At 47.6% G+C, this 15223-nt stretch overlaps 1 protein-coding gene across 1 annotated transcript in view; it reads right to left on the reverse strand.

Moving 5' to 3' along the window:
• Positions 1–9909: 9909 nt before the first annotated feature.
• Col22a1 (collagen type XXII alpha 1 chain) overlaps positions 9910–15223 on the reverse strand; it is a 183926-nt gene continuing 178612 nt past the window's right edge. The window contains exons 61-63 of the mRNA XM_042699956.1: positions 14068–14246; positions 12020–12097; positions 9910–10219 (exon numbers count right to left, since the gene is read on the reverse strand). Of these exons, the coding sequence (XP_042555890.1) occupies positions 10032–10219; positions 12020–12097; positions 14068–14246 (445 nt within the window). The 3' untranslated portion in view covers positions 9910–10031. The remainder of the gene's footprint in view (positions 10220–12019; positions 12098–14067; positions 14247–15223) is intronic.

The raw sequence follows: 15223 nt of genomic DNA on the forward strand, positions 1-15223 counted from the left end.
AAACTCTTGCCTCTGCTGTAACTTCTCTTGCCTCAGGGGCCCTTCCAGGACACACGTGGGCACAGAATTGAGTTCCCATTTTGTTTATATGGAGGCTTCTCCTAGTCTGCTGTGAGACTACAACAACAGGATACCGAGGCTGGATCATTTACAGAGAAGATGCACTGACTGCTCACGGTTTTGGAGCTGGCAAGTTCCATCACAGGCCCTGGGAGGCTCACTCTCTGCTCTCAAGATGATGCCTGACATCCTACACCCTTCAAAGGGCGGGGGCTGTGTTTCCTCACATAACAGAACGTACAAGGGGGAAAGGTAAAATTTCTCTATTAAGAGAAGTTATGGAAGCTAGGTGCAGGTGGCTCACACCTGTAATCCAAGCTACCCAGGATGCTGAGATCTGAGGATCGTGGTTCAAAGCCAGCCCAGACAGGAAACTCTGTGAGACTCCTATCTCCAATGAACCACCAGAAAACTAGAAGTGGCGCTGTGGCTCAAGTGGTAGAGTGCTTGTCTTGAGCTGAAGAGCTCAGGGACAGCGCCCAGGCCCAGAGTTCAAGCCCTACAACCAACAGAGGAAGGGTGGGGCACGGAGCCTGCAGACTCACCCACCTCCCAAAGGCCACATCCCTCAGGACTGTTTCACAGGGGAATACTTCAGCAGGACAGACACAGCCAAGCCAGTGCAGAGACCTGCCCTCTCTTGCCATGGTCTCTCTTGTAACTCCAGCGCCTCATGCAGAAGGGATCTCCTTCCAAGGCATGCGGCTTGGGGACAAGGCTACTGGGCCTTGGAAGGTCCGTGCAGCCCTCCTTTGGCCATGCCCCTCACAGGCGAGGAGCACCCATGCTGAGACACACACACACCAGGAGGGCTGCCTGCTCTCCAGAGCCAGGCAGATAGATGCATGGCCAATCCCAGCTAGCCCGCCTGGGCTTCCTCTTCTGCAAATCTCACCTGGACCCTGCTAGCAACAGTAGAAAGGATGAGACATGCGGCAGTCATCACACATCCATGCTGTCCTGGTCCAGTGTGGACCATGCTGGGCTGCAGAGTCCTACAGCATAGAGCTCCCCACAGAGCTGAACTCACAGCCCAGTCCATCGAAGCCACCGGGGGCTGCTTCTTCATCTCTCCTCCCTGGGATGGCGACATCCATTAGAGAAGGAACAAAGGTTCGTGGTTCTCTTGGGTCCCATTCACACTGAGTGGGCTAAAGGTGTTCATCTAGCAAGGTTGAATGGACTCACCGGGAGAAGAAAGGAGTGAATCCAACCAGGAATTTATTCTTGTTTTAATCAGTCTATAACCAGCCCATGATGGCCACTGGAAGGCAGTGCTGGTAGTGACACACATCCCGACCCCTCCCCCAGGAGAGGGGATGGATGTCTGTGCATAGCAGAAACTTCTGGACCTGGAGCCTGGATTAGAAAGCTCTGTACCTGGATCCCGGATGCCTGGACGCCACTGGAGCGACTTCACTCTGCCTTTTCTTCGTCCCAAACAAGTCTTCTCACCGACTCAGTCTATGTCTTGTACAAGTTCACCATGACAGCGACGAGACTTAATGAGCTGAATTGTGAAGGGTTCTAGTGGAGCGGTAGGTGCATGGAGGCTTTCCAAGGACAGTTGTCAGTGGAGAGACGGCCACCGGGGGTTATTAGTACCAGACCTGGGAGTAGTCTCCAACATTAGCTTTCAGGAATAGCGTCCCGCAGGCTGGAGGGAGGAAAGGTGTAAGAGGAGCGTAATATTTGTCTAACTCCCTTACTTTTCAACCAGGGAATCTGGTCCACTACCAAGAACACTTGTCTGCTGCCTGGTGCTATCTCAGAGCCCAGCCAGCCCAGCCTGGTGGACAATCTAGTTTTTCTGTCAACAGTGGCAAGTCAACCTCAACAAGGTTCAAGATTCAAGGGCAAAATAGAATCTCAGGAAAATTTGAATGAAACATTTAAAAATATTTTTTATTTTTATTTTAAAGATGACATACAGAGGAGCTACAGTTTCCTAAGGCAGGTAACGAGTACCTTTCTTTTTGGACAGTGTCACCCTTCCTTCACTCTTTCCCAGTTTTTACCTCCTGCCCCCACCCACAATAATGCAAGACTTTATTTCTTTTTGCCGGTCTTTGCCAGTTGTGGGGCCTGAACTCTGGGCCTGGGCGCTGTCCCTCAGCTCTTCAGCTCAAGGCGAGTGCTCTGCCACTTGAGCCACAGCGCCACTTTTGGCTTTTTCTGCTTATGTGGTGCTGAGGAATCGAACCCAGGGCTTCATGTATGTGAGGCAAGCGCTCTACCACTGAGCCACCTTCCCAGCTCCTAATTTAAGATTTTTAAAACTCAGAATCAATGCCAAAAAAAAAATCCTGGGAGAATAAAATAGTACATTTTAAAATAAAGACAGAATCTGTTTTCACTTGCATTTCCCCTCTGCCTCGAGCATCAGTGAAGCTTAGAACAGCATTATTGATCCTGTCATGCCTCAAAATGGTGCCTCTTCTATTAGCTCTGGTCAACCTCACTAACACCTTTGGGGGTCCTGATCACCTCTCTGCTTAGAGGTAGCGAAGTCAGGTGACTTCCCCGGGTGGTAATTGGCTGCAGTCCAGTTGTCTGTTCCTCTCCACAAACAGGTGTTCTTCGAATGACACTTGACTGAGAACACTCTTGGCTCATGATGGATACAGATGCACGTCTTTTTGCTGGTAGTTATCCTATTTTCATTTTAGCGTATGATAGGGAAATCCACTAACATATTAAATATGAGTTCACAGATATTACTCAAAAGGAAGCCAAATTGACGAAGGTAAAAAGCAGCAGCACGTTGGATGGAGGAACGTGGCTGGGGTGCTTTCCAGATGGAGCAGCCATGTCAGGCCTGCCCTGATGGTCCTGTCCCCATGTCCTCTCTCATCCCATTCCTGGGCTTCAAACCATGACACAACCAGGCTCTTGCAGTCTTCCTGACTCTGGAGAAAGCAGAGAAACTAAACAAGGGTCCTGGAACAGCACCTCCTGATGGGGGCTCTGAGCCCCTCCCCTCCCCCCACCATCCCTGAAGCCTCTTCTGCTCCACAACCCTCCCTGCAGGGTTCACCTCCTCCAGCGCTGTTCTCATTCTCTGTCAAAAATGTTTTTACCGATGCTCAGCTGAAATCCAGGGCCTCCTCATTTTGTGCCTCCATCCTTCTTGGACTGTCTCCAGTATGTTTTTCCTCACAGGCCATGGGCTAAGTTCAGTGCATGGGCTGTGACATGCCCTGCATGCTTCCTTGGGGCTGGTCATGCAGTGTGCCCCGATTTCTCCAAGCCTCCCCCCTCCCAAAGGAGGTACTTTGTCTTCTGCAGGACTTCTGAAGGCTCTAAACAGATCCATTTCTGCAGGTTGCTATCAAAAGCAGGAAAATCTCACCCCATGAAATCATAACCGGAAATACCAAGCCGTCCTTCATGAGGTATCACACAGAAAGAAAGTGCTGAAGGTCTGCTGAATACGGGACAGTCCAGAGGTGCCAAACACAGGCCAGGCTCAGCCTCCTCCCTGCACAAAGTGGGATCACAGAGAGGAAGACACTGGACACCAAAGGACACCCCCCCCCCCGTGTGTCAGGGCTTGACCACCTGCTTCTGTGAGACATACCCCCCTCCCAGCCACTTCACCTCTCTCCTGTGTAAATGAGGCTCGTAATAACATCCTCTTGCAAGTGCCTTGGGAGCGTGTGAGGATCCAGGTACACAGTGGCAAATGATTGTTAAGGATTTTCTATGACATTGGTAGGTCTCATCGGTCATAGCACTAATCAGATTCAGCGAAGGTGTGTTTCCTGTGTGTCTGTGCTCCCATGCACTACCCAGGCCCCCTTTGCTTTGAAATTAATCATGCACCAATCCGAGAGCTCCTTGAGAATGGACCTGCGTCCTATTTCCTTTGGTGACCCAGTACCTGGCGCCATGGTGTGTTTTTCTTTCAGCGTCAGTGACCTCTCTTGCCACTCTGTCCTACCCACTGGGACCTTTGGAGAAGAAGCCGGCTCTGAGAGGCAGCCAGCTCAGTGCTTCCTGCCAACTTCTCTATTCTTCTCTGACTACAGGGGACATTCCAGAAAGGAACCAAGGTGAGACCAAGCCAGACAACCTCACGAACATCTCCATAGCAACAGCTTGTCTGTCCTGCACAAAGGATCCTGGCTGGTTATGCAGCCAAAGGTCAAGTTGTCCCTGTGAGGCCTCCCAGCCAAGCACGCCTCTCAGAATGGGGCTAGCCATCCACGCCTCCGTCCTCTCTGTCCCAAACCCCGGGCTGCAAGAGGTAAAGACAATGGTGACATAACTACCACCTTAGGAATCAGAGTTCTAGAAATGGAAAATTGGCCTGGGATCTATTGGTCTGGCATCACTTTGCTTTTATGCCCGCTTGGTAAACCCTTTTTCCCTACATTTTCTCTCTTCCTAAATGAACCTACAGCCAGTTCAGGGTTTTAAATGGCCCCAATAACCCACTGTTATTGGCACACAAAGTGCGCCATCCCCTGGCTCCACAGAAACAGCAAGAAATGGAAACACGATGTTCACAATTGAGAAGAGGGAAGACAGAAACAAAAAGATGGCCTGAAACAGCATCTCCAACTGCATCAGCCAGTAACACAGCATCTCAAAGAGCATCTGCAGTGCCCTTAGCACATTTCTGGAGAACACACATTTATCCAGCTTCTGCATAGAGCTAGAAGAGTCCAGGTACATGTTAGAAAATGCTGGGGAAAGATAAAGAGGTCCCCAGCCCCAGACAGACTCCAGTTTGCAAGTTCAGGAGGTACCTCCTCCACTGGGTGTCTTACAGCCCAGGGCGATGGGAACATTCTGGAAGCTGCCTGTCCAATTTGTGCATTTGACTTTGGACAACTGCCTCAACCCTCCCACACAGTTTCCTGATTATGGCCGGGCCAAGGAGCTGGATGTAACCTCTCACTGATCACTGCTAGGAATAAATGATAACACCACCTAAGGAAATATGCCTTGAGAAAATATGAAAAGCAGTGGTAGGCTTGAAAGCAAGGGCTTTGCTACTGAAGGACCGAAGTTGACCTGTGAGCTCTGAAAGAATGACAACTAGGATAATCGTAAAGGATACATCTATTTGATCTGCTCTGGAGAAAATTAATCTCCCGCAATCCTACAGTCAATTGGCGTTAACTCCGTATGGGTGGGGTGGGGGTGGGATGAAGTCCTCACTGTTCTAATGATGTCCTCAGGTTTAGGCTTTGGGATGAAGTCCTCACTGTTCTAACGATGTCCTCAGGTTTAGGTTAGCGCCATTGGAGTGTCCAAGGCAGACAATGCACCTGGACAGATCTACCAGACCTGGAGGCGACAGGCACTCAATACTACACGCTAGCTCCAACCTGAGAAGGTCTTGCAAGTCTTGGCTGATGGGTGCCAGGTCTGACAATCAGATGTCTTCTACCTGCCCTCAAAGGCAAGCAATAAATGTGCCCTGTGCAGAATACTACCTGGTTGCTGGCCAACGCCAGTATGGCAGGGTTTCAAGCGTTCTCCTTCTAGTAGCTGGGGTGGATTCGCATTGTCCAGCAGGCCCTCTATGCGCTCAGGTATTTCAACATGTACCTGGGTAACACTGGATCTCACCCATCACTTACTGAACAGCCTCTGTAAATGTTTGGGCATCTACAATGCAGTTGTGGCAGCAAGCTGTGGTCCACACAATACAAAGAACTCTTCAAACTTCACAATGAGAAACAGATCCACCTATTTCCAAAGATAGGGGGAAAAGTCTCAAGGGACACTCAGCATGAGAGATGAAGGAGTGAAAAATAAACATATGAAAAGATTCTCACTGTTGTGTGCCATTAGGGAATGGTTCACACAAGATGACACCTCCATATATCTGTTAGAATAACCAAGATCTAAAACCTCAACAACACACTGCCTGTGGCATTGTGGAACACCAGGAACTCTCCTGAGAATGCAGAATGGCTCTGGAAGGCATGCCCATGGCCTCTTATCAAACCACATGCACTTCCCCATGTAACCCAGCAATTTTACTGTTTAATATTACTCAAACGAGTTGTAACAGTATATCTACACAAGAGCCTACACACAGATGTCTATAGGAGATTGATTTATAATTTCCCAAACTTGGGAACAACCATACTGTCCTTCATTAGGTAAAGCACTCAAAATGAGCTACCTAGTGGTGAAAAGACATGGAGGAATCTTAAATGTATACTGCTGAGTGAAAGAAGCCAGTCTGAAAAGGCTACAAATGGGAAGAATGGGACTCTGTGTCATTATGGGAGAGGCAAACTATGGAGAGACTGAAAGATCAGTAGCTACTAGAGGGGAGGGAAGAGTGAGGGGTGAAGAGCATTGGTGGATGCCTGGTATAACATACACATGTCCAAATCCACATACTATCAAGAGTGAACTATAAGGTAAAGTATGGATGCTGGGTGGTAACAAGGGGTGTCCGTCATTTGTAACAAATACACACTGTAGCGTGGAGGCTGGTATCTGGGGAGGCTTATGGCTACATGGTGTCTAGAATATATGGAGAGTCTGTACCTTCATCTGCTGTGAACCTAAAACTACCCTAAAGAGAGACTATTTTAAAATAACAACACAAATGAAATAAAATAGCAAATATTAAAGGGCACTGCACTTGATCAGGCTAAATAATTTTTAACAAAGCTCTGTGTGTATGTGTGTGTGTGTGTGTGTGTATGCTTATACATACTGGATGTCAAAGAAATTGTGCTTCTTGCTGTGGGTCATGGTAAGGAAGGCTTGAAAGTCACTGGACTAGAGGACTCTGGACTCCAGAGGTCCCTAAGATTATTTCTTTAAACAAAAGCTGTGTGTGTGTTTGTGTGTGTGTGTCTGTGTGTGTGTGTGTGTGTGTGTCTGTGTGTCTGTGTCTTAACTTGTGTCTTACGAGATTGCAAAACCAACTGAGATGGGAGATGTTAAAAGGGCCCCAAAAAAGTTCATCTCACTCTGCAAGGACGCTATTTCTTTCCAGCCTGACACCCACTCTCTTCAGGATTGGCACCAATTAATAGAACACAAGAAACAGATCTCTATTCTTACTTGAAAAAATTGCATTAACCACTCTGGAAGGTGGTTTGTCCTCAAAACAAAAACAAACAAAAACTAAACGCCTCCATACATCATTTTTATAATAACAATAAAAAAACCCTAAACATAGAACTACAGTGTGATCCAGCCATTCTTGGGTATCTGTCCAGAGCATCACAAGTCAGGATATTATAAAGGCACTTGTACACCCATGTTCACTGCCTCACTAGTCACAATAGCCAAGTTATAGAAACAGCCCAGCTGCCCTACAGTGCACGGAAGGATCAAGAAAATGTGGTACGTATGCACAATGGAATGTTACTCATCCACTAAAAAGAATAATATTAGGTCATTTGCAGGGAAATGGATGGACCTAGGAAAAAAGCGAAGTCAGTCAGGCTCAGAGACACAAATGGCAGGCACGTGTTTTCTGCAAACAGGAAAACTAAAATACAACTATGCCCAATAATATATGCAGATTCAACGCATTTACACATAACAAATCAACTAAAGGATAATATACTTTGGGGGAGGAATCCAAAGGCGTAACTCCTCTGAACAACCAATGCACTGCTTATCAAAACAAACAACAGGAAGCGGACCTATGTTTTGGAGGCTTGGCAAAGGTGGGAACGCAGGAATGGAGAGAGGAAGGATGACCAAATGCAGTCCTTGTAGTCAACACCGATCGTATAAAACAAGAATTATGGAACTTGAGAATAGGGACAGGAAGGGGAAATGGGGGCAAACAATGGGGAGAGGAAGTGGGAGAGAACTCATCCCCAAAAGGGTGACATTGTCCAAAACGCATTGTACTCAGAGCCTGACATGAAATCATAACTACTTGATAATATTTTTAAAAATCATAACTACTTGATAATATTTTTAAAAAATCCTATCACATTGATGCTTCTCTACTCACAAAGCCTTCAACCTTCTCTGAAAAGTCTTATACATCTGGTCCTTAAATAGATGCAGAGCAAAGAAATGGGCTTGCAAAGCAGACTCTGTGTAATCCCAGAAGTGTCGATCACTTGGGCCAAATGAATGGTTAGGTGAATCCATCAGTCTGGCAGGCATTGGCCAGCCAGCAGCAGAACAAGGCAGAAAAGTATTTCCAGCCGGCCGTGGTAATCAACTTCCTTACTGGTGCATTTTTCACAGCATAAGACCGACTACAGCTGACCTCCTGCCTCGGGGGACCTTGGCCCCTGTGGTCCCACAGAACCAGGCACACCTGCAGGGCCTCGTCCACTGTGCAGAGCAGAGTGGCTCCGGCGGGAGGCACCACCACCACACCCCAGCACCAGCCTGCACACAAGCACTCACTCGTGTATTCATTCCCGTTCACTGAACACATGGATATGGTACTGTGGTTCCCAGAAAGAGAAGGACTCTTTCAGGAGTTTGAGGGGTGCTGGTGAGCACTGAGGATGAGGAGAAATGAATCTTCAAGAGACTGTCAGGAGGAAACTCATGTTTATTGAGCTCCAGTTTATGCCAGCAGTGTGTCACACATACACATAGACACACACACACATACACACACATTCCAAAGCAACAGTTATACAGCCAGAACCCAAGAGATGGATTCTCCAGCTCCGGTCAGTTCCCCAGCCAAGGCCCCCCATGATGGATCGACAAGTGAGTGTCCAACAGGAAGAACTTGAGGGGTTCTCACCCAGAGGGCAGAAGCAGATTCATACCCCACACTCGCTCTTCAACTCTGGCCTTCCCAGCTTTCGCCCAGACACAAATTTATATTCCCTCAAAGTTGTTGCCAACTTGACTGTTTGGCTGATGAGAGTCTGAAGCACCAGCAAGCTTGAGGGCACTCCATAAGTAATTTTCATGGATAATACTTCCTCTTCCTGCTTCAGGTCATCCTCCTTGGAAGTGGTGACTGTAGGATTCTTTCCCCTGGGCACGCTCTGGGTGGAGCTGAGAACAAGCTCAGTGAATAGCTCCAATCTTGAAAGTTTCCTTCCATGGTATAAGTGAATTCAAGTGTCTGGTCAGGCTGCACAGCACCAAGTTTCCAGAGAATCAGCAGCCTTACTGCCCATCACGCTGTCAGAGGAGCTGAGACCCACCTCCTACCCACAATCCAGCTGTCCTGGCCTCAGAGGAGAGTAGAAACTCGCAAGTATTAGCATATGCAATAATAATAATAATAAACAATAATATTAATGATTATCTGACCGGCTGGCAGCATCTGTTGGTTTTAATTATTTTTGAGGTCTCCCAAGAAAGTAAAAGAAGGAGGAAGAACAGGAAGGGAAGAAGGGAGGAAGGGAGGAAGGGAGGGAGGGAGGGAGGGAAGGAGGGAGGGAGGAAGGAAGGAAGGAAGGAAGGAGGGAAGGAAGGAAGGAAGGAAGGAAGGAGGGAGGGAGGGAAGGAAGGAAGGAAGGAAGGAAGGAAGGAAGGAAGGAAGGAAGGAAGGAAGGAAGGAAGGAAGGAAGGAAGGAAGGAAGGAGGGAAGGAAGGAAGGAAGGAAGGAAGGAAGTAGGTAAATTCAGCAAGTGTCAGCCTCTATGCTCTCGTCCTCAGAAACATTTGGTGATATTCCAACATCCAACTTGCTTGAAATCTGTCACCATTTCTCAAGTAAAATGGAAGGGGTGGCAAAAGAGAAGGAAAAGAAAGTGAAGGAAAGAAGAAGGAAGGGAAGAGGGTAGAGGGAAGAGGGAAGGGAAGGGGAGGAAAGGAAGAACAGGAAAAAAGAGGGGGAAGGAGGGTAGAGGAAGGAAACAAAGATAAGGAGGGAGGAAAAGGACAGGAAAAAGAGGAAGGAAGGAAGGAAGGAAGGAAGGAAGGAAGGAAGGAAGGAAGGAAGGAAGGAAGGAAGGAAGGAAGGAAGGAAGGGATGTTTTAAGGCCTCTAGCTTCCCTTTGAGTTCAAGTTTTGGAAATCCACCACATTCTTCTTTCCAGAATCTTCTAGTGCCCCTTCACATTTCCCGGCCGGGCAGCAAAACTGGCAAAGTAGGCACACTGGGAGGGGTCACACTGGCCAGGGGGCCCAGGCGGGCCCGGGGGCCCAGGATGCCCAGCTGGTCCCGTCTCTCCTTGAGGGCCAGGACTCCCTGGGAGTCCGTCCTTAGCATACCCAGGTTCTCCTGGTTGACCTGGCCAAGGGAGCAAAAGAAACAGAACATGGTTCACGTCTTTGATGAGCAGATGAGCCCTGAACTCACTGCTCCTTCTCAACCTGAACTCAGATCTTCTTGGAAAGAACATTGCCCCTGTTGGGTGCTGAGTGATGAGCACCAGCTGCCAGTGGCACCCCGACATGTGGAGGTGGGGGTGGCCTTCTCTGTCTGAACTAGCCCCGTGATATAGGCAGCCCTGGAGGCCCCTGTCCCCAGAGATACCTGGTGACATTACATCATCCAACTTGTCCCAGATCTGCCACCTTTATTCAGCTTTATCGGTATATTAAATTTCAGCCACAGGCTTGGACTTTATTCATCTATTCTTTCAAATCCTGATCAATGATGATATTCAGGATATAAAATAACTGGCAGTTTATCTAGACCAAAGTTCAGACTTAGCAAACATTATCTATAGAAAAAAAAATCTATTCCTCCACTTGTCAAGAATTATAATATCACACATAATCAATTTATTTTCCTTTTAACTTTGGCAACTGGAAAGCTTCACATTAGGTATAGTGGCTAATTGTGGTAGTGATACTTTAGTCTGAGTAAGCATCTTGTCAGAATACTCCCTGTCGAATAAATGGAGTCGAAGTTCTGTGCAATGTGTCTATAGACAGCCCATGAATTCTGTCAATGCTTGGTAATAGTTTTTCCAACTACAGTCTGGCTTAGACCAAATTTTCAGGCCAGCAGTATTACTCATTCTTGGACTGAGAATCACTGAAATGTGCCATTCATCCAACCTCACATGGGTGCAACTTGCTATAAACTGCTGAGTTTCTCTACTTAAATACTTTCTGGTCTGCCTTTTTATCTCTATTGAAAATTTCCCTTTTAGGAACATATTCTTTATGTCATAACTTATTAGAAAGTAGGAAAGCTAAGAATTACATAATAGTTCTAATTATCTTCTCTAATAAAAGTAACAATATATCTAGCAAGTTGGGAAAATCATAAAGGAATAAATGATAAAATTAAAATTACCCATAGGTCCTAATAGTTCAAATGAGCTCAGGTCAATATGGAAAGTAGAATTCAGCTCCCATATATGAACCCACAACGAGGTCCAGTTTGGCAACAGAACAGTCAAGGCTGACTCCTGTTAGGTCACGAATGTCTTCCAATACAGACACCGCGCTGCATGGCTAACTTGTCCCCATTTTCCCAGTCATATCTGTTTCACAACTGCAAGTTCTAACTCCAGCACAGCTGACCACATACCACATGCACAGCATTTCCCAGACATTTGCTGAGACCTATGAATGCGGCATGAACAAGTGCATGGCGAGAGGAAAAGCGTTCAATATTCAAGTGAGTCTGAAAACATGAGGTCAAGTGAAATAAATATCGCTTTCCCTGAAATGCTCTCTAGTTTCTATAAGTTAACCTGCCTGATGAATGACCCAGAGGGAAATAGCACCGGTATGCCTGCACTTATTTAGTCCTATGACATCTCTTCCCCTCCAGGACCATTTCTCAGTACTTCTTGTCATTTAATATTATTCTGTACGCATTTTCAGGTGCCATGCATTCTTTCAGGACAGGTACACAATGTCAAATGATCAACCCAGAGCAACTAGCAGATGCACTTCTCAGTGGGTGACCATCAAAATCTGTTCTTCTGTTACGTGTTGGGAGTTCTGATTCATGAGATACCCCTTAAGAAATTTAGAACTAGGTACTGACAAATGGCCCGTGTGAGGTGTGCATTCCTCGTCTCTGAGTAGATGTCCACCGCCCCCCATACACACAGCAGACACTTCCTACCTGGGACACCAGGGGGCCCCATCTCGCCTCGGAGGCCAACTCCAGGGACACCGGGGTCACCTTTGGCTCCTCGCTCCCCTGGTGAGGAAAGCACACATGGTTAGTGAGGAAGACCCGCAGCTAGTGAGGACAGACAAGGCGTCTCAGCCTGCACACGGGCAAGAACAACCTGGAGTCATCAGAGCATCGACTCAAAACTTCCTTGGCTCACCCTTCCCCAGTGCCCAGGTCCACATCCATCTCCTCCCACAGTGCACACGCACATGTGAACACATAGTCAAATACACACAGTTATACATAAACACACAATCATGAGCCATCCACATACCCATATCCATATGCATTAGCAAATTTACTCACACTCATAGACATACAGACTCACTCAAAACAGGCCACCCAACACCCCCTCCATGCTCCCCCCTCCCCACACAGGTCCACATGAATGCCTTTGTTCATGTCTACATATGTCCATGTCTTCTAGTATTTCATCTGAACCTTCAGAAGGAGGACCTGAGTGATCACTAAACAAATTCAATGTACTAAGTAATACGGACACACAGTAATAAGTGAAACCAGCTCACACTCAGGAAGCTTGAACTCTAATAAGGTAGATGGAAGGGGGAAATCATGGCTTGAGAGTACAATAAGCTTTCTACTAGGAATTTTTAAAAAATGACAAGCTATCCTCTGAGAGAATATGTGGATCGTATGTGAGCTCAGAGCACACAGATTCAATTAAACTATATCTGCCAACTCTTTAAAAGAAATTCACAGTGTTGTCATGTTTCCAAAATAGGTCCTGTATGCCTCATCTGTCCTGTGCAATCCCAAATCAAAATTGTGCTAGTTCATGGCGTCCTAGGACCACTGCTTTTTTATTGTTTTATTTTAATTTTATTTTTATTTTTTATTGTGAAAATACCATATAGAGGGGTTACAATTACATGGGCAAGGTAATGAGTGCATTTCTTATCAAGCATTGTGGCCTCCTCCTTTGTTTTAATTGTTTTATTTTTGCAGGATTTTCCCACAGTGCAATGCTGTCTATGCTTTATGTTTTGAATATAGGTAGGACTAGGACACACAGAAGTCTTTCAGAGTAAAGGCAAGTATATTGGGAATGAGGAAAATGAAAGATCTTCCATTTCTCTAATTCCAGCTCCTTCCGGGAGTGGCTGAAAAGATGCCCAGGCATCTTCTGCATGGGAAGGAAGTGGGTTTTCGGGCTGGGGTTCTTCTTCTATTGGGTGCTTGCCTCTGCTTTTCACACCTACCCTCCTTGGATCTTCTGGACATGAGGAGGTGGGTTCAGGGGCACATGCTCTTCCCCTCAAAGGACAGACCTCCTGCTGCCCAGACTTCCAGCTGCCCAGACCTCCTGCTGCCCAGAGCTCCAGTGGCCAGTTGTGCACTCTTCTTGAGGTCTCAACTGTCAGTGGACATTTTTTGTTCTTGCTGCTCATGGGTCTTGAACTCAGGGCCTGGACACTATCATTGAGCTTTTCTGCTCACAGCTAGCACTTGATCACATTGAGCTACAGCTCCACTTGTTTTTTTTTTTCTTTTTGGAGATAAGAGTCTCATGGACTTTCCTGTCCAGGCTTGCTGGCCTCTGAGATCCTTACATCACCGTGTCCTGCCTAGCTAGGATTGCAAGCTTGAGACACCAGTGTCTGGCGTAGGGGGACATTTTAAACCATAGCTGAAAGCCACCATGGGCTGGAGACTGAATATCCTAGCCTGCAGTCATTTCTAAACTGGGTGGAAATGAAAAGAGCGCTAATATTACTCATTGCAACTCATGTGGGGGGCAGGGGCGGTGGACAGAGAACAAGAAAGTAGGAGGGAACAGATTCAGTCTTCCACGTGGAAGCATAATTCTGCAAAAATGTCAAGTATGAAAACCTCTTAACCGGGATGCCAAAATTCAGGGTGTGATCAAAGACGCAGGAAATGAGAGTGGAATGAATGAATACTGCAAGTTCCCATGACACCGAGTTTCTCCTCCACCCTCCCACAGTTCACATGACCTCCACGTGTCCACTCACCTTTGGGACCTATTGGTCCCGAGGGTCCTTCCAGGCCGCCCTGGCCTGGCCGGCCTGGCTCCCCCATGGGCCCGGCCCGGCCAGGAAGCCCATCTTTTCCAGGAGGTCCGGGAGGCCCGGGTCTGCCCTGAGAGGTCTTCCCCTGTTGGGGAGGTATCTGGGCCAGGAGGTAGGCAAGTCTGGCTGTGGAGTCAGAAGAACAACGGAGACATTTCATGAGGAATAGACAGAGGACGAAGGGCAGGATGGTGGCTGCTGCGCAGTGAGGAGCCCAGGGGACAAGAGTCAACTGCAAAACAAAATGCAGACCACACACCACCACCAAGGAGGAAACGTGCAGTCTCCACACACACCTCTGAGACCAGCGACGCGATCAGCAGGGGCTCAGCCTCGTGCCAGGGCACCAGGGTCAACCCGAGACCCCAGGAAGCCGCTGCCAGCCCAGCGGCAGGGACCCACCCCCTTGACCTCGCCTAGCCTTGGTTTCCTTCTCTGGTAAAAGAGAGACAGTGCTATGACACTAAACAGTGTGAGGAGTAAGGGAGATAATTCCAGCCACACTGGCTAGCAGGACTCACTATGGTAGTAGTGGCAGTATATGCAAGTGTAGCCAAAGTACTGGAAGAGCCATAGTAATATCAGAAGCTGTAGTAGTGGTGTCATGGGTGATGATCATACTCAGCATGGCTGAGGGCAGCAGGGGTAACAGAAGCAGTCTGTTGGCGGTGCTAGGAGCAGTAATCATAGTAACACAGAGCTCCTGGCAATAGCAAGCTCTGGCAACGGGAGCAGCAGCAGAAGCAGTGGCAATGCAGAGCTTAGGGGCTTTGGCATCATCATGGTATTAGCATGGGCGTTAGCAGTAATGGCCATTGTCCTAATTGCCGCTTGGGGAGACTGAGACAGAGGGGATTTCAGTGGCTGACACACAGCTGTTTGGTGACTTTTCCCTTCTGAGTGTCAAAACCAGAAGAAAGGTTGAAGGTGCTGGTTATTAAAGATGCTTGCAAATGTGCAGCATGAATGAAGATCACAGAATCAATTCAAAACCCAAGTTCCAACTGCCGGTCTGGCTGGCTTTCTGCTAGGGCAGGGATACCGTGCCTGTCTGGCAGACGCCAAGCCACCATGCTCGTACAGTCACAGAAAGCCAGAG

The sequence above is a fragment of the Dipodomys spectabilis genome, unplaced genomic scaffold, assembly GCF_019054845.1.
Source record: "Dipodomys spectabilis isolate Male_0828 unplaced genomic scaffold, ASM1905484v1 ptg000264l, whole genome shotgun sequence".
In the NCBI taxonomy this organism is placed as follows: domain Eukaryota; kingdom Metazoa; phylum Chordata; class Mammalia; order Rodentia; family Heteromyidae; genus Dipodomys; species Dipodomys spectabilis.